We start from the raw sequence: 20868 nt of genomic DNA, 5'->3' as shown, positions 1-20868 counted from the left end.
TGCGCTGCGACTGACTGGTGACCAGTGCTGTGGGCCGCCTATCGCCCGAAGTTAGCCAGGGTGGGCTCGAGGATAAGCGGCTAAGAAAATGGATGAAACTAAACAATCACGGGTGTGGACTACATCTCCCAGGGTGCACCTTGGTGCCTTCTGCTGACCAAACGGAATTTTTCACATTCTTGTCTGAATGAGTCATGACTTTATCCATCCATCAGTTTTCTGAGTTGCTTATCCTCACAAGGGTTGCGGGAGTGCCGCGGAGCCTACCCTAGCTGACTTCGGGTGATAGGCGGACTACACCCTGATTTGGTCACCAGTCAATCGCAGGGAACATCGTCCATCCTCTGAGCTGCTTATCCTCACAAGGGTGGGGTGAGTGCCAGAGCCTATACCAACTGTCAATGGGCTGGAGGCGGGGTACACCCTGAACTGGTTGCCACTCAGTCGCACGGCACATCATCCATCCATGTTCTGAGCCGCTTATCCTCACAAGGGTCGTGGGAGTGCCGGAGCCTATCCCAGCTTTCAACAGGCAGGAGGCTGTGTGCACCCTGAACCGGTTGCCAGCCAATCGCAGGGCACATAAAGACAAACAGCCGCACTCACAATCACACCTATGGGCAATTTAGAGTGGCCAATTAATGTTGCATGTTTTTGGGATGTGGGAGGAAAGCGGAGTCCTCACCCGGAGAAAAGCCACGCAGGCACGGGGAGAACATGCAAAGTCCACACAGGAGTGTCCGGGATTGAACCCGGGACCTAAGAACTGCGAGTCCAACGATTTACCAGCTGAGCCACCGTGGCGGGGCACATCACTTGTTTGAAAAACAAACAAACAGACAAACAATAGCGATAAATGTTGTAACATTCTCTTTTTTTTTTTTTTATTGTATTTTTCAACATCATCATCCTTTCATCCCGCAGCTGAGTACGTGTGACGATATTTTCTACTGCATGATAAAAGCGTGTCTCGGATAAGGCGCGAACATCAGCAAACACGAGGACGCAAATGAAGGAAAACGGAAGTCCGAGCGAGAAACCATCCAACATGGCCGACCGGCCGCTCGGCTTATGACGTCATCACCTCTGGCCTCTTTTCTTTCCCACGCGATTGAACAGAAATTGAGCAAGTCGAACGTCACACGGTCGCCTTCCTTCCAAATTCTGTCATTTTCATACAATTTCATCCACAGACAAAAAAATGCAACTTTGGGATTTCCCGCACGCTTAAAGTGGCATTTTCGGAAAAGTTATCCGTAGCGGCAAAGACAAAAAAAAGTGCATCATGGTAAAAGACGTAAAGAGCGCGATTTAAAATGGCGCAAATTGCGTACAGAAATGAACCCGACGACTCATCGACGCCGTTACACTTTTGTTATTATACAATCGTAATAACGGTAAAGGCATGCAATAGTTCTGGCGGTTTCACAAATTCATACAACTTCATTCATATCTCAGGAACGGTGAGCATGCCCCGTCTCATCCCGGCACCTCGGCTCGCGGGTCCCTCTGGTGTATTGCGACATCGTAAATTTCATTTGATCGTTTTTGTGAAAAATTAATCCAGGTGAAGAAAATGAAAAAAAAAATGTCATTCGCATCTTTGGAAAAGATGTTGCACGTCAGCGAACTTCATTTAGGACGTGTGACGGTTAAAGACGAAAATATGACGTGGATTGTTTGATAACCTTGTGATGGATAATAACCAGCGATAATTAATAAAATATGGTAATGAATTAATTTTAGATGAAATGAATTGAATCCAATGGGCCACGTTTTAACTGTTATCGGTCAAACGAGATGAAACCGAGCCAAACAATGAATAGACTTGTTTTCGACCGACGTCACACGGCTTCAGGTTTGGAACGCGGACGCCATCTTGGTTGGGTGAATTTGCGTAAACAAACCGCAACTAAGCAGGAATCATTTCAGAAAAGTGTACGAATGCGGGCGCAATGCTAAATTATCGGTTGCTCAAAGGATCTCGGGCGTCGTAAAGCGTCTTTCCTTCGACTGCTAGCTGGGATCAAGAACCGGGGCGAGAAAATGGGAGAAGTTAGCAAGCAAACGGAGAAAAACTGTGGCTCTCTCGTGTTAGCACAGTCGATTTAGCAGCCGAGTCAATCCCTTACGTCCGAGTTTGCTCGGAGCATTTGGTTCTTGGTAAGTATTGGATACTTTTTTTCAACAGTCGCACGAACGTTTGTGTAACTGTATGCAAAAGCGATAGAGTGAACCCATCCAACATGGCCGCGTGCCCACAGAATGTCACACCTACTTAGCAAAAACAAAGTTCTGTGAAGGAGAAGTATTCTTTCGGCCCAAGGGCCTAGATAATACTCGCGTGTGAATGTAATGCATGTCTCCAAAATCTGTATTTCATGTTTTATTATCATAAGTTCTCAAAAACGAGTTACCGCATCGCTAGCTGTTTTTCGTGAGTTGAGTTAAAAATGTAGCCGTGGAAGTGGAGAAAGAGGTGGGACTGGTCACGGGCGAACTTTTCTCTCTCTCTCCCTCTCGGTAACAAAAACGAAAATAATAATCGACACCTCTTTCGTTGGTATAATCGACATAATTTAACACAACGCTAACTGTAATCACGCGGTACGCTAACCTTAGCAGTGTGGAGACACAGGTTTGGTTCCAATGGATAACGCCGCATGACGAACCCAGCCATTGATAAATTGCTTGTAGGCCTCCAGACCTTTGTAGTTCTCGAGTTGATCCACGGTATAAGCGCTTGTCGAGAAGAGGAGATAGTGGACCATGTCGGGATAGGTTACCGACGCCCACAGTTCGTAATTCTTCTCTTTTCGAGATCGTTTCTCGAAACCACGTCTGACAAGCCCCGCTAAGTCTTTTTAGCCATCGTGCGTCACTTTTAACAGCCGTACGAACGCTTGTGTAACTCCGAAAGCAAGAGAGTGAACGGCGCGTCAGTAGAACCCATCCAACATGGCCGCGTGCGCCGGGTGTAGTCACATGGTCGAAAACAGTCTGTAGGCCACGTTTTAACTGTTGTCGGTCAAACGAGATGAAACCGAACCAAAGCAGGATTGAGAATACAAAACTTAACGTAAGACGATCGTGAATCCGACGTTGACTTCAGCGTCCGCACAACTGCGCACGTTCATTCCACAAAAGGGGAAAAAAAAAATGTTTTCGACCGTGTTATTCTTTTTGATCCCTCCCATCTTTCTTTCATCCGGGACGATCAAATTCGGCGCCCCGTCGTGCAAACGTGTGTCGGCACGGCAGTTCTTTGGTGTCCTCGAATCCTCGGACGCGGCGGGCAGTTCGACAAAAGGACAGAAGTGGATTTTCGCAAAGCGCTGGAAAATTTATGGGAAATTTTCCCGATAAATTTCCACGGTAAAATGAAAACGGGGAATTTGAGAAATATTCCAAATTAGGAACGACACAAGTGAAGAGGAACTGCAAAGGAAATGAACCGGGAACGGGAGGTCGACGTCGATGGGTCGCCTCGCCCACATACGTGGTGGGGGGGACGGAGACTCCTTACTCTCATTTTGGATCCCGCACGGAGCAAAGAATCGGCGAGCTCGCAAGTCGAGGCGACGCCCGCTCGATTCCCAGCTTTGGCTCCGCGTCAAAACCGCAAACGCGCACGCAAACGTTTTTCAACGATGAAAAAAACGATTGGAAGACTTTCTCCGAGGCTTGATTGGCGAGTTGCCCCCCCGACCCGGATCGCAGCGCCACAAACAGACGACAAAAGCATGCATCACAATTCACCTGTCGGGTGGAGTCACATGCATATATTCATTTTTTTTTTTTTTGGGGGGGGGGGGGGGTTCTTGCTGGGGGGGCTGATGGGAGGTCAATTTTTTTTTCAATCAGAAAACAACTAAATTATATTTTTTTTAAGAGGAAAACTAACTGGATGTTGGTTCCAAATTTTTCTTATCGTGTCAAGTGATTTGCTCACAAGTTCATCCGTCCATACATTTTCTTAACTGCTTAACCTCACGAGGGTTGAAAAATATTCATTCATTTTTTTTCCCACCTGCTGAATTCACAAAAATTATACTTCTATAGATTCTGAATATATATGTTTTTTTCTTTTTCCATCAACCCATTTGCTCAGCCGCTTATCCTCACAAGGGTCGCGGGAGTGCCAGAGGCTATCTGAGCTGTCAACGGGCAGGAGGCGGGGGACACCTTGAACCGGTCGCCAGCCAATCGCAGGGCACATGGAGACAAGCAACAATGGCACTCACAATCACACCTACGGGAAATTTACACCTATCCATCCATCCATCCATTTTCTTAGCCGCTTATCCTCACGAGGGTCGCGGGGAGTGGTGGAGCCTATCCCAGCTGTCAACAGGCAAGAGGCCGGGTACACCTTGAACCGGTGGCCAGCCAATCGCAGGGCACATGGAAACAGACAACAGTTGCACTCACAATCACACCTACGGGCAATTTACACTCATCCATTTTCTTAGCCGCTTAGCCTCACGAGGGTTGCGGGGAAGGCCGGAGCCTATGCCAACTGTCAACGGGCAGGAGGCGGAGTACACCCCGAACTGGTCGCCAGCCAATCGCAGGGCACATGGAGGCAAACGACCAGTCACACTCAGAATCACACCTACGGTCAATTTAGTGTTTCCAATTAATGTTGCATGTTTTGGGCAAACCGGAGTCCCCACACCCGGAGAAAAGCCACGCAGGCACGGGGCGAACATGCAAAATCCACACAGGCGGGTCCGGGATCGAACCCAGTACCTCAGAACTGTGAGGCCAACACTGTTCAGCTGAACCGCCGTGTCACATTTTTCTCTTTTTTCCATGTGCTGAAAATAAATTTTAATTTGCATCTTTTTTGCCCCCGTGGGACAAGTGGAAGACAATATAATAATATTCATATTGTAATATTTTATATAATAATTTGAATGTTGACCTCCCATCAGAGTAACAGGTGAGGGTGGAAAATACACAGAGGCGTCGCGTCTTCCTGCCGCCGTGCAGGTTATAGCGCCCCCTTTAAGACGTAAGCGTGTCGTGACAGGTGAGGAGAAAAATGGATTTGGATGAAATCATTTTGGTCCGTATCCTTGGTAACCAGTTTGAAGACTCACTTCGTGCACGAGTAATATTTTTCTGCTACGGTCTGCCATTGGTAAATGGTCGAAACCTGATTGGATGCGCCTGATGACATCATCAACCCCCCACCCCCACCCCCCACGAAGGGGTCGAACGCTTTCACGCTCGCAATTGGCTGGCGAAGACGACCCCCGTTTGATTTGAACCAATCAGAAGCCGGCACATAAGCAACAAAACAAAAGCAAACGTCAAAAGTTGTGTGGCATTATACACTCGTCGGCTTCTTTAACAGAGCCCCCTAGTGGCCCGGCATGCGCACCGCGACGTCGCCGGGTGCGGATTTTCCTCCTCGCAAAAAAGGCGTCGTCACGGAAACTCAAGAAAACCCCGGGAAGCGGTGACGCACGTTGGCGAGTGGAAACGTTGTGAGTGAAACTGTGGGCCGGGTCCACATGTACGAGGATCATTTCATAACCGGATAAATGAATACAATACCGCATACTTTGTGTTATTACCGTAATTTCCGGCCTTCACACGCTTTCAACCCTGCGGTTTATGCGGTGATGCGGCTAATCTGTGCATTTTTTTCTCACGGCCGCAAGTGGGCACTCGAGCGGAAAAGGTAAGAGTGACGCCAGTGGAATATATGTGCCGAGGAAGTGACTTTTACCGGTGTGTTTTTAATTTTTGTGTAACTGCCCCTGTTAGCGCTGTGCTAGCGCAATTGCTGCTGTGTTACTGCCCCGTCGCAATGATTTTTACTGGTATGTTTTTTTTTTTTTTTTTAACCAGCCCTGTTAGCGTTGTGCTAGAGTTAGCGTTTTGCTAGCCTGTTGCTGCTGTGTTACTGACATGTCTCAATGATTTTTACCGGTATCATTTTTTTTAACCGGCCCTGTTAGCGTTGTGCTAGAGTTAGCGTTGTGCTAGCCTGTTGCTGCTGTGTTACTGCCGTAACTTTTTTTTTTTAAACCGGCCCTGTTAGTGCTGTGCTGGCGTTAGCGCTCTGCTAGCGTGTTGCTGCTGTGTTATTGCCGTGTCTCAGTGATTTTTACCGGTATGTTGTTTTTTTTTTTTTTTTAACCGGCCCTGTTAGCGCCGTGCTAGCCTATTGCTTATGTGTTACTGCCACGTCTGTGATTTAGGTATGTTTTTTTTAAACTGGCCATGTTAGTGCTACGCTACCGTGTTGCTACTGTGTAGCTGCCGCGGCTTTTTTTTTTTTTTTTTACCGGTATTTTTTTTTTTTTCAAAACCAGCCCTGTTTGCACTACCATGTTGTTGCTATGTTAAGCTAAGCTAAGGTCTTAAAACTTTGAAAACTCTTTCTGTGTACCGTCTTCCTTTGTAAATGTCTCGTGTGTCAATGTGGGCACTTGCGGCTTTCGCACAGTATGTATGTACCAAATGGTATTTCCTTTACAAATGTACTGGGTGAGGCTTATAATCAGGTGCGCTCCGTAGGCCGGAAATTGCGGTGTACGGTTCGGTTGAAGATTGTGGTGTCGGAACATTATTCTCTTTAGTTTTGTCAGTTTTACAGTGAACTTCATGCGAATGGGAATGACGAACAAGCAGCTTGAAGCAAGCACTCCTTGCCTCTCGTAAGCGAGCCGGTCTTCGTTTTATTTCCACAAAGTGACGTTATACGACGAGCTAAGAATATTTTGACAACCGCTTGAATAAATCGTCTTCCCCGTGATAAACGAACCTTCCCCGTAAGTGTGGACGCGGCCCCCGAGTGAGAATTTTACGGGCAGGAAGCGGGCCGCGGCCCGCGACCGGGCGGGGACGCAATCGCAAACAAGCAAAACAACCAAAAACTATGTACAACTTCCTTCAAAATAAAGCGCGGCCACGGGAAAAAGAAGCTGGAAAAGTGCTTAAAGTGTTTGCGTCGTTACAGGAAGGAAGCAGCGCACGTGACGACGACGTTTTTCTACATGGCTTGAAGCTTCGGCGTTGTCGGCGCTCGCAAGAACAAAAGACTCTGTCGTCACGGCGACGATGACGATGAGGAGAAGGTGCGCTCGCCTCCGGGCTTTTTGCATCAAATGTAAATCGTCATCAGATGGAAAGAGGATTCTTGCCCTTTTTTTTTAAACGCTCGTTTCTTTTTCTGCTCGTTCGGGTTGCTGAAGAGTGTGCGTGGGGTGGGGGTGTCGGCTGTCGTTACATGGGAGTTCTTCCATCGGGGGGCGCCGCAGGCTACGAGCCCTCGCGCTCTGAGCAGTCCTCGCGGTCGTCGTGCTCTCCCACGGCTCTGCGGGGGCTCCCGTCGCCGTTGATGGTGGGACTCCGCGACGACTTGAGCAGTTTCTCCTCCAGCTCGTGCAGCGACGGCTCCTTGTACATGCAAACTGGCCGCAAAAACAACAAAACGCTTTAGTACGGCGACGCCTCGGTTCTCGAACACAATCCGTTGCAGAAAACGGTTCGGAAAGTGAATCGTTCGGAAACCAAAGCCATGTTTCCCATTACAACGAATGGAGAAAGAAATAATGCGTTCCAAGCCTAAAAAGTTAAGCTTTTTAAAGCATTTTTTTTTTTGGGGGGGGGGCTTTTCCGGATAATAAACTGCATAGTAGAAATACATGTATAATTAAAATACTTTGTATAATAAAATAATTAAATTAATATTTAATTGTTTTGCTTAAAATGTATGCTTTAGTAGTAGCGTACACTAGGCTGGGAGCGCATTGCGGTATCTGTAGCGACCTCCAGGCTTGTAAACTTTTTTTTTTTATGAAAAAAAAAGTGCAGAATAACAGATGGATTACACAGAATAACAAAAGCGCGCATTATGTCATTTCTGTTTTTTTGGGGGGTGCGTTCAATTTAGCAATAACAAACCGCACCGTGGGTGGGTCAGCTGCTTGTGCCGTGCGCAATTTGTTATTTCCGGGTTTTTTTCGGGGGCGTTCGAGTACCGATTCAAGTTTGAAAGCAAAGAAAAATCAAAAAATTTTCGTTCGAAAACCGATTTGTTTGAAAACGGCGACGTTCGAAAACCGAGGCATTACTGTACTCTGATTATTTTCTTGTGTGTGTATTTCATACATGTATGTTTTCCTTATGGGTGTTTTTTTTTTTTTTGTCCTCGTCTTGGGGACCAAACCTGAGATGTCCAATGTCCGTTTTTTTCTTTTTGTTGTTTTGTTTATCTGCTCTTGAAAGTTGCGGTACCGAGCGTGTAGTTTAACTAGAACCCATCCCACACGGGACACCAAAAACTTGTTTCCAGGGGTTCGGTTAGCTTAGCGCGGCGCGGCGTCCCGCCGCTCGCAAACATCCGGAATCCGCCTCCCGTTAGCGACGGGGACAAGGTCGGAGGACGGAGACGAGAAGGAAGTTGAGGGGATATTTTTAAACGTCGCCACGGGAGACCCGAAGCACACAAGGGGGGTTGCGAAAACCGAGCCGGAGCTCGACGTTCCCGTTTGTGAGCGGCGGCGAGTGTCCTTCTCCGTTCCTCGGAATGACAAAGTCCGCGTCGGACGACCTCCGCCCGGCGCGAGTCGCCAGCCGGCAAACCGTCGACGTTATTAACGCTCGGGCCTTGATGGAATTTGATACCCTTTCAACTTGATTTTTTTTGGGGGGGGGCATGTCGTTATCCGAGCCACTTATCCTCACAAGGGTCGCGGGAAAGCCGGAGCCTATCCCAGCTAGCTTCGGGCGAAAGGCGGACCGCACCCTGAACTGGTCGCCGGTCAGTCGCGGGGGAGATATCCACACCGTCACTGAGGTTCGGGTTAGGGAATCGATCCCGCGCCACCCACAGGCGTGTGTTCCACTACCCCATCGGAACTTGATTTTTTTTTTCATTTTTCAATTATTTTTCTCAGGTGAAATTAACCTCATGCGCTTCTGCTGATTACTAAAGATCAGAAAAAGCCAGAAAGAATTTTTTTTTGTGGCCAGTGAGTACAAAATGTTGAGTCTTGAATGCGTGACATGTATGGAATTAAATATGCGCCACCACGATTCCAATTAAAAATTCCATGTTGTAAAATCTATTATCAATATCCGTATTTCACTTTAACTTTTCAATGTTAACAAATTGGCTGTATGAAAAAAATTCAACCTTTCCAATTAAAAACGTCTCCTGAGATTCATCCATCCATCCATTTTCTTAGCCGCTTATCCTCACAAGGAGCCTATCCCGGCTGTCAACAGGCAGGAGGCGGGGTACACCCTGAACTGGTCGCCAGCCAATCGCAGGGCACATAGAGACAAACAACCAATCGCACTGACAATCACACCTAGGGGCAATTTAGAGTGTCCGATTAATGTTGCAGGTTGTTGGGATGTGGGAGGAAACCGCCACGGGGAGAACATGCAAACTCCACACAGGCAGCGGGGCTGGGATTGAACCCGTGACCTCAGAACTGTGAGGCCAGCGCTTTCCAGTCATTAGAAAATGAAATGTTTGTATTTCCAAAACAATGTCTAAAGCTCCTGGTTCGTGGGTCGGTTTTCGAGTACACATCAAACCCCCAAAGCGCTTGAAGCAAGCACGCCGTGCCTCTTCTTTGGGGAGGCTACGCTAGCCTGGCATTTTCGACAGCTAAATAGCGAGAACGAGGCCTCGAGGAACGTTGGGGAAGGATAAAACTGTGCCGTCCCTCCTGAGATTCAACCGGTTCCAGTTCGCCGTCTGAAATTGACCGTCTCACAGCCAGCCAATCCAGTTACGCGTTGGTAGTCACCTGACTACCAACGCGTAACTGGATTGGCTGGCTTTTGGGTTCTGACCTGAAGTAACTCTGCCTTCTTAACTCTGAATTTAGACGGTGAATTTCGGACAACGATTAAAGATTGGCAAATTTGTTAACGTTGAAACGTGAAACTTTGAAATAACAATGTGAATTTTACAGCATAACATTTTCAGCGGCATTTTTAATCCAAATCCTGGCGACATAGACAATTCAATCCAGTGGCTAGCAAAGAATCAAAAATGATGATTATTTTTTTCATTTTTATTTTCACGGGTTTTAGTTGGCCCGAAAATGACAAAATTTGAAATTGCCGTCACCTTCGATGGGTCTGGGCACAAAGTGCGAGCAGGGTTTGGTCTTCTTGACGCGGTTCCCCTTCATGATGACGCCGTCCTTGTTGAGGCCCAGGAACCAGGCCCGGCCCGACTCGTGCTGCCGGTACAGCGTGGACGAGTAGATGACGTAGTAGTTCTCAAACACCGACTCCTTGAACTTGCACTCCGCCGTGAAGATGTCCTGATCCGCACACACGCACTCCAATAGTTCAGGTTGACAGCGAAAACCCGGATTCGGGATCCGGGTCCTCGTCCGCCGTGACGCCACCCGAACGCGCCGTGTAGACGACTCGCAAGATGGCGGCCACGCGCTCCATTTTGACATTTTAAACTTTTTAAAGTTTCATGCCGGCAGCAGGCTGCATAATTCATAACGCGGCATCAGAACCGCCGCCGTCGAGACGGACGATGAAAGCATCCAAATATGGTTACAACGATATCGCGCCACAAAACAAAAGAAGAAAAAAATTATATAACCTGAAACACGATCAGAAGCACTGACCTAGATTTACAACATGAATTGTGACATACGGGCTATGAAATTATTCTCATTTTTTTCCCATCATTAGCCTTTTTTTTTTTTTTTGTCCAATCAGATTTCCGCGTCGGTGCGTTGCCACGTCGGCGTAATCTGCACAAACCATTTCTGATTTCCATGAAAGATGTTTTCGCAATGCTGCGCTTGATTCATTTCCCGGTTATGAATTTCCTTTGGAGGGCCCATCACTCAATTAGCAGCAAATACACAGGTAACTACTTTATGAAATCAGAAGCCGATGAAAACAACTAAGGTTAAAAGAAAAAAAAAAAACTTGTAATACCAATGTTATTACAGGTGAAGACAATTTGGACATTTGATTTTTTTGCAAGAAATTTGCTTTTTGATTTGATTTGCTTTCCGGGAGCCACATAAAAAGATGGGGTGGCTCAGATATGGCCCCCGGACTGCCACTTTGACACCCGTGCTTTAGCCAATCGCCGTTTAGATTTGTCCTCGTATGAATGACCTCACCAATTTCTGTCCTGTGGTTGGTTGGACAGAGGAAAACACGTTATTGCAAAAACTGTGACTGCGTTAGCGCTGCGCTAGCGTGTTGCTGCTGTGTTACTGCCGTGTCTCAGTGATTTTTACCGGTATGTTTATTTTACTGGCTCTATTAGCACCGTGCTAGCGTGTTGCTCCTGTGTTACTGCCGCGTCTCAGTGACTTTTACCTGTATGTTTTTTTTAACTGGCCCTGTTAGCGCCCCGCTAGCATTAGTGTGTTGCTGCTGTTTTACTGCCATGTCTGTGATTTTTACCAGTATGTTTTTGTGTTTTTTTTTTTTACCGGCCATGTTAGCGCCACGCTTGCGTTAGAGTGTTGCTGCTGCGTCTCAGTGATTTTTACCGGTATGTTTTTTTTCTTTAAACCGGCCCTGTTAGCGCCGCGCTAGCGTGTTGTTGCTGTGTTAGTGACGCGTCTCAGTGATTTTTACCGGTATGTCTTTCTTTAACCGGCCATGTTAGCGCCACGCTAGTGTTAGCGCTGCGCTAGTGTGTTGCTGCGGTTTTACTGTCGTGTCTCAGTGATTTTTACCGGTATGTTTATTTAACTGGCTCTATTAGCACCGTGCTAGCGTGTTGCTCCTGTGTTACTGCCGCGTCTCAGTGATTTTTACCAATATGTTATTTTTTAACCAGCCCTGTGAGTGCTGTGCTACTGTATTTGCTACTCTGTAGCCGCCGCGACTGTTTTTCAGCCATGTTCATGCTACCGTGTAGTTGCTATGTTAAGCTAAGCTAAGGTATGAAAACTTTGAAAACTCTTTCTGTGTACCGTCTTCCTTTGTAAATATCTCGCGTTTCAATGTGGGGACTCGCGGCTTTTACACGGGTGCGGCTTACGTATGTACCAAATGGTATTTCCTTTACAAAAGTACTGGGTGAGGCTTATACTCAGGTGCGCTCTGTAGGCCGGAAGTTACACCACATTTGTTGAAATATTTTGTCACGCCATTATAGGAATATCGCTATGTACAATAAGCTGTACTGGCACAGTTGTGCGCTGTGATAATTGCAGTTTTGTATGCGCTTCAAAGATATAAAATCTTACCTCACGAATTTCTCTTATTTCGAGTGAAATCATCTTACTGTACGTGAAGATATTAAGATGGAAATTTGAAGAATCTTCTCAAATCAATTCATAGTTGTCCCGTTAGCAGATTTTCAGACAGAATATATATATATATATATTATATATATATATATTTTTTTTTTACATCTTTTCACTGCGGTACTCGTGGTGTTTCGTACAACTGCGAAATGTTGGGACGTGCGGCTGTTCTCACCGACGTGTAGAGGAAGCCCTCGGCGTTCATGGCGACGTAGAGCCCCGCCTTCACGCCCTGCATGGCCACGACCCGCAGGCCCACCGGGATCAGGTTGAAGAGGGCTGCGGAACACGACGGACGTCAAAAACGGGCGCGGCCGCGTTTCCGGTGTCGCTCGCTAGGCCACGCCCCTCCGAGGGGCCCGTACCACGCTACAGCTGTTGTCGTGGTTGTGGACCTCGAGATACAAGTTGCAGTTGTTCCGCGAACACGCTCAAAACTCGAGTCGTCTTTCCCCGGTGAAATGAGTTGCGATATCATTTACCGGTTTCAGCCCCAAAAATCAGTTTGTAGTCCGCCTTTCACAGAGAAGAACATGACACACTATAATATTGAACTTTAAAACGTTGTAATCGGATAGAATGTAAAGAATGTAACAGTTTTTGGCACATATTTTGCTTCAGTTCAGTGGACATGGTGCCACTCCTTCTGGTGGGAGCCTTGCCACCTGGGGGCAAGTCTTCGATTAGCCGCTCAAAAAAATTCATGCCTGTGAGTGTTGTTTTATTATCTAGCTACGTGTGTTGCGCCACCATTTGTGGGTTCAGCTAGCCATTATTTTCATTCCAGCCATCCATCTATCCATTTTCTTAGCTGCTTATACTCACGAGGGTCGCGGGGAGTGCTGGAGCCTATCCCAGCTATCAACGGGCAGGAGGCGGACTGCACCCAAAACTGGTCGCCGGCCAATCGCGGGGCACATCGAGACAAACAGCCGCACTCACAATCACACCTGGAGGCAATTTAGTGTCCAATGAATGTTGCATGTTTTTGGGATGTGGGAGGAAAACGGAGTGCCTGGAGAAAACCCACGCAGGCACAGGGAGAACATGCAAACGCCACACAGGCGGGGCCAGGATTGAACCCGAGTCCTCAAAACTGTGAGACCAACCCGTTACCAGCTGATCCACCGTGCCACTCAGTTTACGAATAGTCAGTCAAAAAATTCATGCCTGTGAGTATTGTTTTACTATCTAGTTACGTGTGTTGCGCCACCATTTGTGGGTTTAACCAGCCATTATTTTCATTCAGTTCATCCATCCATTTTCTTAGCCGCTTATCCTCACGAGGGTCGCGAGTAGTTCCGGAGCCTATCCCCGCTATCAACGGGCAGGAGGCGGGGTACACCCTGAACGGGTCGCCGGTCCATCGCAGGGCACGTCGAGACAAAAAGCCGCACTCACAATCACAGCGAGGGGCAATTTCGAGTGTCCAATTAATGGTGCATGTTTTTGGGATGTGGGAGGAAACCGGCGTGCCCACCCGGAGGAAACCAAAGCAGGCACAAGGTCCGGGATTGAACCCGGGTCCTCAGAACTGCCGAGGCCAGCGCTTTCCAGCTGATCCACCGTGCCGCCTATTTTCATCCCATTTGTCAGCGTTTCGAATTCAGAACACTTAATGAGCGCTCAATTTGCCTGCTATCAAGCGTTCGATCCTCGGCGGAGGTCCACGCGAGCCCGGAACGTCGCGCGGCGCCGCTCGGCGACGATCACGATCCAGAACGGCGAAGCCGCTCCACAAAAGAGCGTCGACGGCCGGGCGCGCTTTTTCGGACGCACGCTGACGAGCCGAAACGCGGGCGACGAGCTCAAAGATAAAATGAGCGCGGCGTTGCGGGGGAGGACGAGGGGGAGGAGGACGAGGAAGAAACGCGTGGCGTTAATCCTCTCAGGGCGACGGAAGAACGCGTGAGATGAAAAAGAAAATGATGAAAAGGTTCTCATCTGTGGCTCGTTTCTTCTCTTTGGGAAGCTGCGGAATGTGCGCAACATGCATTGACACGGCGCACATCTTGCAGTAAACAAAGCGGGTTATTTGGCGAGCTCGCGGGATTTCAAAACGGGTTATCGGTTATGTAAATTGGAGATGAAACGCCCGCCCACCCCGTTTGTGGGTTGGATCTTGCTGGAAATTATGGAATACCGTCATATACGTTCATATCTTCACCCCAAAGTGCATCAAGGTATTCTGTATTCCCCAAGTACCGTCATTTCTGGCCTTTTTTCACACGCTTTCAACCCTGCGGTCGATGCGGTGATGCGGCGCTGGCGTTAGCGCTGCGCTAGCCCACCTGGTTATAAGCCTCGAGTTTAACGCAAGCTAACTCTTTTTGTGTACCGAGGCTTACGCTCTGTAGGCCGTGAATTATGGGATATGGGGTGGGGGGGAACTTTCGATTGGAAAATACATCCACACGTCCATTTTCGATACCGTTTATCCGCATTTTTCCCAGCAGAATTTTGCCCCAAACAGTTTTTAAAAGCCACATAAATAATACTGCATTTGTAGCCCGATTTTAGCCACCTACGCGATTGATCGGCTGGCAACCAGGTGAGGATGGGCCCCGCCTCCTGCCCGAAGACGGCACCTTGTGAGGATAAGCGGCTCAGATAATGGACGGATGGGGTGTCAACACAGCCAACGTCCCCCAAGTACACGGGGCCCTGGGAATGGAAATCGGACGGAAGATTCCCGAGTGGTGGAGTGTTCTGTTTTTTTTCCCGTTGTACTTTGTGGGCGGAGACTCACTGTTGTCGCTGTTCTCGTCCTTGTTTCCGCTGATGGTTCCGTCGGGTTGCATCTGCAGGAAGAAGCCCTGCTCGCTGAACAGACGCGTCACGATGCCCTTCAGCTGCGGCTCTGCCACACGCAAAAGACAAAAGTCAAACGGTGCGCTCGGGGGTGGGGGCGGGGGCGCCGCAAAGCCGTCGGCGCCCCCAACTTGTCCGCTCAAAACACTTTCGGCGCACAGGAGGGATTACAGCCGACGCTAGCGCGGCGGACCTCCGCGCGCCGCCGTGTCGCTGGACATTTTATCTCTTGTCGGGCCGGGCGTCCTCAGTGCTTTTCTCTGTTTCCTTGTCTAACTTTCAGGAAGCCGCCCAGCTTGTATTTTTGCATTCTCCGACAAGTATGAAGTTGGGAGAGCAAAGTACGCTGACCTACGGACAACCAGCAGATCTTGCGCTACATGATAATTGGGCTGATTTCTTTTGTTAAATGTATTTTTACAATATTATATATCCATTACGGAGCCCCTAAAGGGACATTGAAAAGAAAAAAACTAACTGATTTCTCATTGTGATGAGTAAGTTACTCATTACAATGAGAAAGTCACTTATTGTAATGAGTAATTTTCTCATTACAATGAGTAACTTTCTCATTGTAATGAGTAACGTGGTTACAATGAGAAAGTAACGTAATGAGCAACTTACTCATGAGTAAGTTACTCATGAGTAAGTACGTCATTGTCATGAGTAGGTTACAAATGAGTTACAATGAGTAAGTTACTCATGACAATGAGAAAGTCACTTATTGTAATGAGCAATTTTCTCATTACAAGGAGTAACTTTCTCATTGTCATGAGTAACGTGGTTACAATGAGAAAGTTACTGATTACAATGAGGAAGTTACTCATGACAATGAGTGACTTTCTCATTGTCATGAATAACGTGGTCATTGTAATCAGTAACTTTCTCATTTTAATCAGTACGTTTCTCATTGTCATGAGTAACTTACGCATTGCAACTCATTTGTAACCTACTCATGACAATGACGTACTTACTCATGAGTAAGTTACTCATTACAATGAGAGTGTCGAAAAACGGCTACCCGTAGTCGTAGCTTATTTACCTGCTAGCGGTAGGTTCATGAATAAGGAATAGCCTAACCGTAACCTCGCCAAATGGTCTCCCATGAATTCAAACAAGTTCAGGTTTTAGTCTTCAGAGTAAATTTAGAGACCACGGTCGTTGACTCGAGACTTGAGAAATACTGTCGTGCTACTTTCCTTCCGTACTTTTTGTTTGCACAACTTGCATCCGTTCCAAACGGACCAACACATTTCCTGGTTCAATTGGAATTGGGATTCTAACAGTCCCCTTTCACCGTCATCTCCTAAATTATTGACATCATCCGAACAAGACGACACCACACGCTGGCTGATTTTATTTTAATTTGTGCCTTCGTCACGCTCTGCCTTTATTTTGAAAATTATATCAAGTCTCGCGGGACTTCGTTTGCACGCGCGTACCGTTTTACGTCATCCAGTGACGATTTACGTCATGGCCTTTTAAATCACGGCGCGTGCCCCGCTGCGGTGCTACTGCAGGTAGGCAATTATCATCATTATTATTATTATTTTTAACTTCTCAAAACTGATGTTTTTGGCGTTTTTTCTTTACGGACTGATCCGCTATCAACCGGCCACTGTCTCCGCCATAAACGGTTGTCATTATTGTTGCCTATATGACTAAAAATATGAGTCCGTTCAGTCGTTCGTATTAGCATGCTAACCGCTAGCTGATAACTTTGTTTACAGAATAGAATTCAGACTTTTCGTGTTGGCGCAAACAAATGTTGTCAATTTTTTTATTTTTTTTTTTTGTACATTGGAAGTCATTGTGGACTAGCACTACGGTTTACTGGTTTAATTTGAATATAGCCTTTATTGACATAAGAACTAAAATGTAGACATACCTGTTAAGCAGCAATCATTGTATTTTTGATTTGTCATTTTTTTTCCTGCAGTATTTATTCAATATTTTGGACTATACTCAGATTCTTTGAACCTTACTTGGCTTCGGGATGTTGTCGATTTCATTGAATGATGTTTGCGCAACGTTATTTCTAATGGATAGATTTCCAATGACGTCACCACGCCCCTTAGACCAATTGGATAAATGAACGATAGATAATCAATTTAACGCTTCACCCGTCACCTGTGTTCTATGACCTCTTTGACACACAAGATGGCGTAATTTGAAATTTGTGCATTGGAGTGGTTCCATTCGGGTCAAGTTCCTTCCCGAGAAGGTTTTCGAGCCTGGAGAACTTTTCTACAGTGTGGTTGTAGGCGCGCTAGCCGGCTTCAAAATACACCTGCACGCTTTCCATTTTTGAGACATTTTGCATATAAACGTTAAAAGTTTGGCTTGAACTTTTGCAAACTCTGCTTTTGCGTGGCCATTCTTGACTTTCATTTCATTGCACTAATATAGTTTTTGGTGATATACACTCTGTAAATATTCTTTTTTACCAATACACCATGTTCTGCACCATTTCAGCTTCTTGTCTGTGTTTTAAAACAAAAAAAAAAAAACGGAATCTTAAACTTAAACCAAAATATCGAGCGTTTCATTCGTATTCTAACTGCACCAGTGTAGCAATTTTTGTTTTACACCAAGTGTTCCAAACGGTATGAGGCATCAAATGAGGAAGTGGCTACTCGGCTTAGCGTATCGTTAGCAGGTTGCAAATCGTTGACTTATGAATTTTCCCGTTGAGCTTCATTTTTTTTTTTTTTTTTTTTTTTTGGAGAACGGCCAGTTGTTGAAACGGTGGACGTTCAAAAGCTGCCAGAAGGTGCGGCGGCGTCCGTCAACACACCTGGTTTCCGTCGGACCGGTTTCTTCTTGCCGCCGCCGCAAAAGCGGACTTTGCTGAAGACGCTGAAGATGTGTCTGAAAGACCGGGCGTCCTTGGTGGGACTGGAGCGCCTCTTGTTGCCGGCGACCTTCTCGCTGTTGGACTCGCGGGCCCGACGCTTCTGTCGGATGAGGGAGCTGGCGATGGCCGCCGCCATGCCCCGGCCGGGCGGATTTTCAGGCCGAGGGCGGCGTCGTGCCCCGATGGCCCGGCGGAGGTCCTGTGACGACGTGGAGCATCCTTGATGATTCTGGATTCCCGTTTCAACCCAGATGACAAATTAGTTTGTTGTTGACATCCAAATGCTTTTGTGGCGCTTTCGGTCACAAACTTGCATCATGAAAGATCTTGAGAAAGTTGTACGACTCCTAAAGGATCCTCGATGATGACAAACTTTTGGAGTTGTTCTTCATGCCAGGTCACAGTTCAGCTTTATCGTAAAGTCGACATCCAGATGGTTCTGCGGTCGCTTTCAGTCAGAAACTTCTGAATATTTTTTCGTCCTCCTCAAGCTGTCCCGACATTTGAAGTGTCCTCGAGGCCAAATTTTCCATCCTGCGAGTCTATTTTTTTTACTCCTTGACTTAGCCGTCATTCATATTTTCTCTCGATGCCGATGAATCAAAACCAGTCGGCTTCATTTCAATCCGACGTCAATGAGAAGTTTGAGAAGTTGCCCCCGAGAGCGAAGACGTTGAAAATCAAAAGCGTCCGCCACGACGAAAAGCCCTGGGGTGTCCGCGCAAAAAAAAGCGAAAAGCAGATCGGGCGTGAATGGCGAACGCGTCTTAGCGGTTAAAAACGTCAGTTGGGTGACGGCGCAGTCACGATGCGTCGTGGCACGTAATCTCTCAGAAACGCGAAGAAGAAGAAGATGCGCCGTGCAAAAAAAAACAAAGCTCCGCTCCAGCTTCTCGCATGAATATTCATGAAGACGGCAGCCCGCGCCACGGCTACATGCCCGGCGGGGGCTTTTATCTGCGGCTTCGACCGGCGCGATGCGGCAAAGCAGCCCAGAAGTTTGACGCGCAAGTTCAAAAGACGCCGGCTTCGACGCGCTCTGGCGGTCTCGGGGTCCTCGTCGCCCGGCGAGTGCGGCGGGATTCCGAGAGACGAGGGAGGGAGCGAAGGAAAGAGAGAGAGAGAGAACGAGAGAGGGAGGTGGAGGTGTGGAAGAAGCTCCTAAAAATAGTCAGCCTGATGTTTCATGTTGCTCCCACATCACGTTTCGCTCCATCGACACAAACGGCGACTCTTAGCGGACGACCACCCCCGTCAAAAAAAACATCCATAAAAGAATTCATTCCACGCCGATGCGGTTGAGTGTTTGTCGGAAAGTGAGGCAAAAAAAATATAAGTGGATGCAGCAGAAGGAACTTTGTCATCATAGTGCTCCAGAGATTTCTGCAACGCTTCCAGGCCACGGCGGGTCAGAACTCTCCGGCGCCGGCAAGTCAAAGCGCTACTTTACTGTCAACGAAGCTCCTCAAATCACTTCAACCATTGTTACATGGCGGCAAAACAGTCCAGTGAAAACTCAGTTCTCGAACAAATCGGTTTTCGAACGAAAATTTCGAGATGTGTTTGCTCCCTACAGGCACTCGCGTCTTGTCCATGTGTGCCTCGTTGTCTGGTCGATTTGTCCGGATTTAGTTCCCTGGGTTTCACACTTCTTTTACGTCAGTCACGTCTTTGGTTGTTTGTGGGAGTTATTTTGGGAGATTTTTAGAGTACTCACGACTTGCATGTTATGTTCACTTTGTTGAGAATCACGAGGGGGGTCAAATCTAGCGTTGGTCCACGACATCGCGGCGACTCGGAGATCCCGCTTTTTAAGCTTGCAAACGTTCTACTGAATATTTCAACGAGCGGCGCAAAAACACTTTGATGCTATTAAAAACTAATCCGCCACATCCAATCACTTCGCCCGAGGCTGCCTGCCGCACACGCGCAGATAAAGTCGAGAGACCGGGGTGGGGGGGGGGGGGGGACGAGAAACGGGTCACTGGCTTCAATTACCGTTGCGTATTTGCGTAACGGCCGCGTAGATATACGACAACTAAATGCGGTCGCCCGCTCGGCTTTTAAAACCAGTCACCGTGACCAATACAGAGCAGCGTTTCAGCCTTATCAGCTTCCGCAGCGCAAACGCCACAAGATTAATTTTTCCCCCCCAAAAAAATGGTTTATGGCCCAACTGACGAATCGGTAGCTCACCCCGACGAATGCGCTCGCACGGCATTTCAAGTCAGTCTCCCTTGTAGAAATGCATTGAAACGGCATTAATCCGTTCCAGCCACATGAAAGCCCACTACTGTTTTTGGGGGTTTCAACCAAAGTAGTAGTGAAAATATACTCAAAATATGAAACATCACATCAAGGAAATAAGAGAAATGAAAGGAACTCCTTCGGTTTTGGGGGGCCACGACTTTAGAATAGTGTTTTGTGGACTTGGAGCAGGACCGTGTCCCTTGGGGAGTCTTGTAGGGGGTTCTTCGGTTGTACGGGGGACCGAGCCCACTGATACGGGCCGTTTGGTCCCCGTACGACCGCTGTCAGAGTACGGTCCACTTTGCCGGGAGTAAGTCAGACTCGTATCCGGTGAGAGTCGGACTCCGCCGAGGCTGCCCTTTGTCACGGATTTTGTTCACAACTTTTGTGGAAAGAAATTCAAGGCGCAGCGCGGTTTGATGGCCTCAGCATCGTATCTCTGCTCTTGGCAGATGATTTGGTTCTGTCGGCTTCACCGAGCCGTGATCTCCAACGCTCGCTGGAGCGGTTCGCAGCCGAGTGTGAAGCGGCTGGGATGAGAATCAGCACCTCCAAATCAGAGACCGTGGTCCTCAGTCGGAAAAGGGTGGCGTGCCCTCTCTGGGTCGGGGATGCGATCCTGCCCCAAGTGGAGGAGTTCAAGTATCTTGGGGTCTTGTTCGCGAGTGA

At 47.6% G+C, this 20868-nt stretch overlaps 1 protein-coding gene across 4 annotated transcripts in view; it reads right to left on the bottom strand.

Annotated features, from left to right (window-relative positions):
• Window positions 1–5837: 5837 nt before the first annotated feature.
• Window positions 5838–20868, bottom strand: part of LOC133505320 (fibroblast growth factor 12-like) — a 26810-nt gene continuing 11779 nt past the window's right edge. For 2 of the 4 annotated variants that reach the window (XM_061828456.1, XM_061828454.1), the window contains exons 2-5: window positions 15031–15141; window positions 12457–12560; window positions 10109–10307; window positions 5838–7430 (exon numbers count right to left, since the gene is read on the bottom strand). In XM_061828456.1, the coding sequence (XP_061684440.1) occupies window positions 7279–7430; window positions 10109–10307; window positions 12457–12560; window positions 15031–15141 (566 nt within the window). In that variant the 3' untranslated portion in view covers window positions 5838–7278. Of the gene's footprint in view, window positions 7431–10108; window positions 10308–12456; window positions 12561–15030; window positions 15142–16300; window positions 16351–16980; window positions 19845–20868 lie in introns of those variants that run through there. The other 2 variants (XM_061828455.1, XM_061828457.1) reach the window with 2 other exon arrangements.

Source organism: Syngnathoides biaculeatus, chromosome 8, assembly GCF_019802595.1.
Source record: "Syngnathoides biaculeatus isolate LvHL_M chromosome 8, ASM1980259v1, whole genome shotgun sequence".
Lineage (NCBI taxonomy): Eukaryota > Metazoa > Chordata > Actinopteri > Syngnathiformes > Syngnathidae > Syngnathoides > Syngnathoides biaculeatus.
Note: the sequence above shows the minus strand (reverse complement) of the source record. Positions and strands in the feature narration are given on the sequence as shown.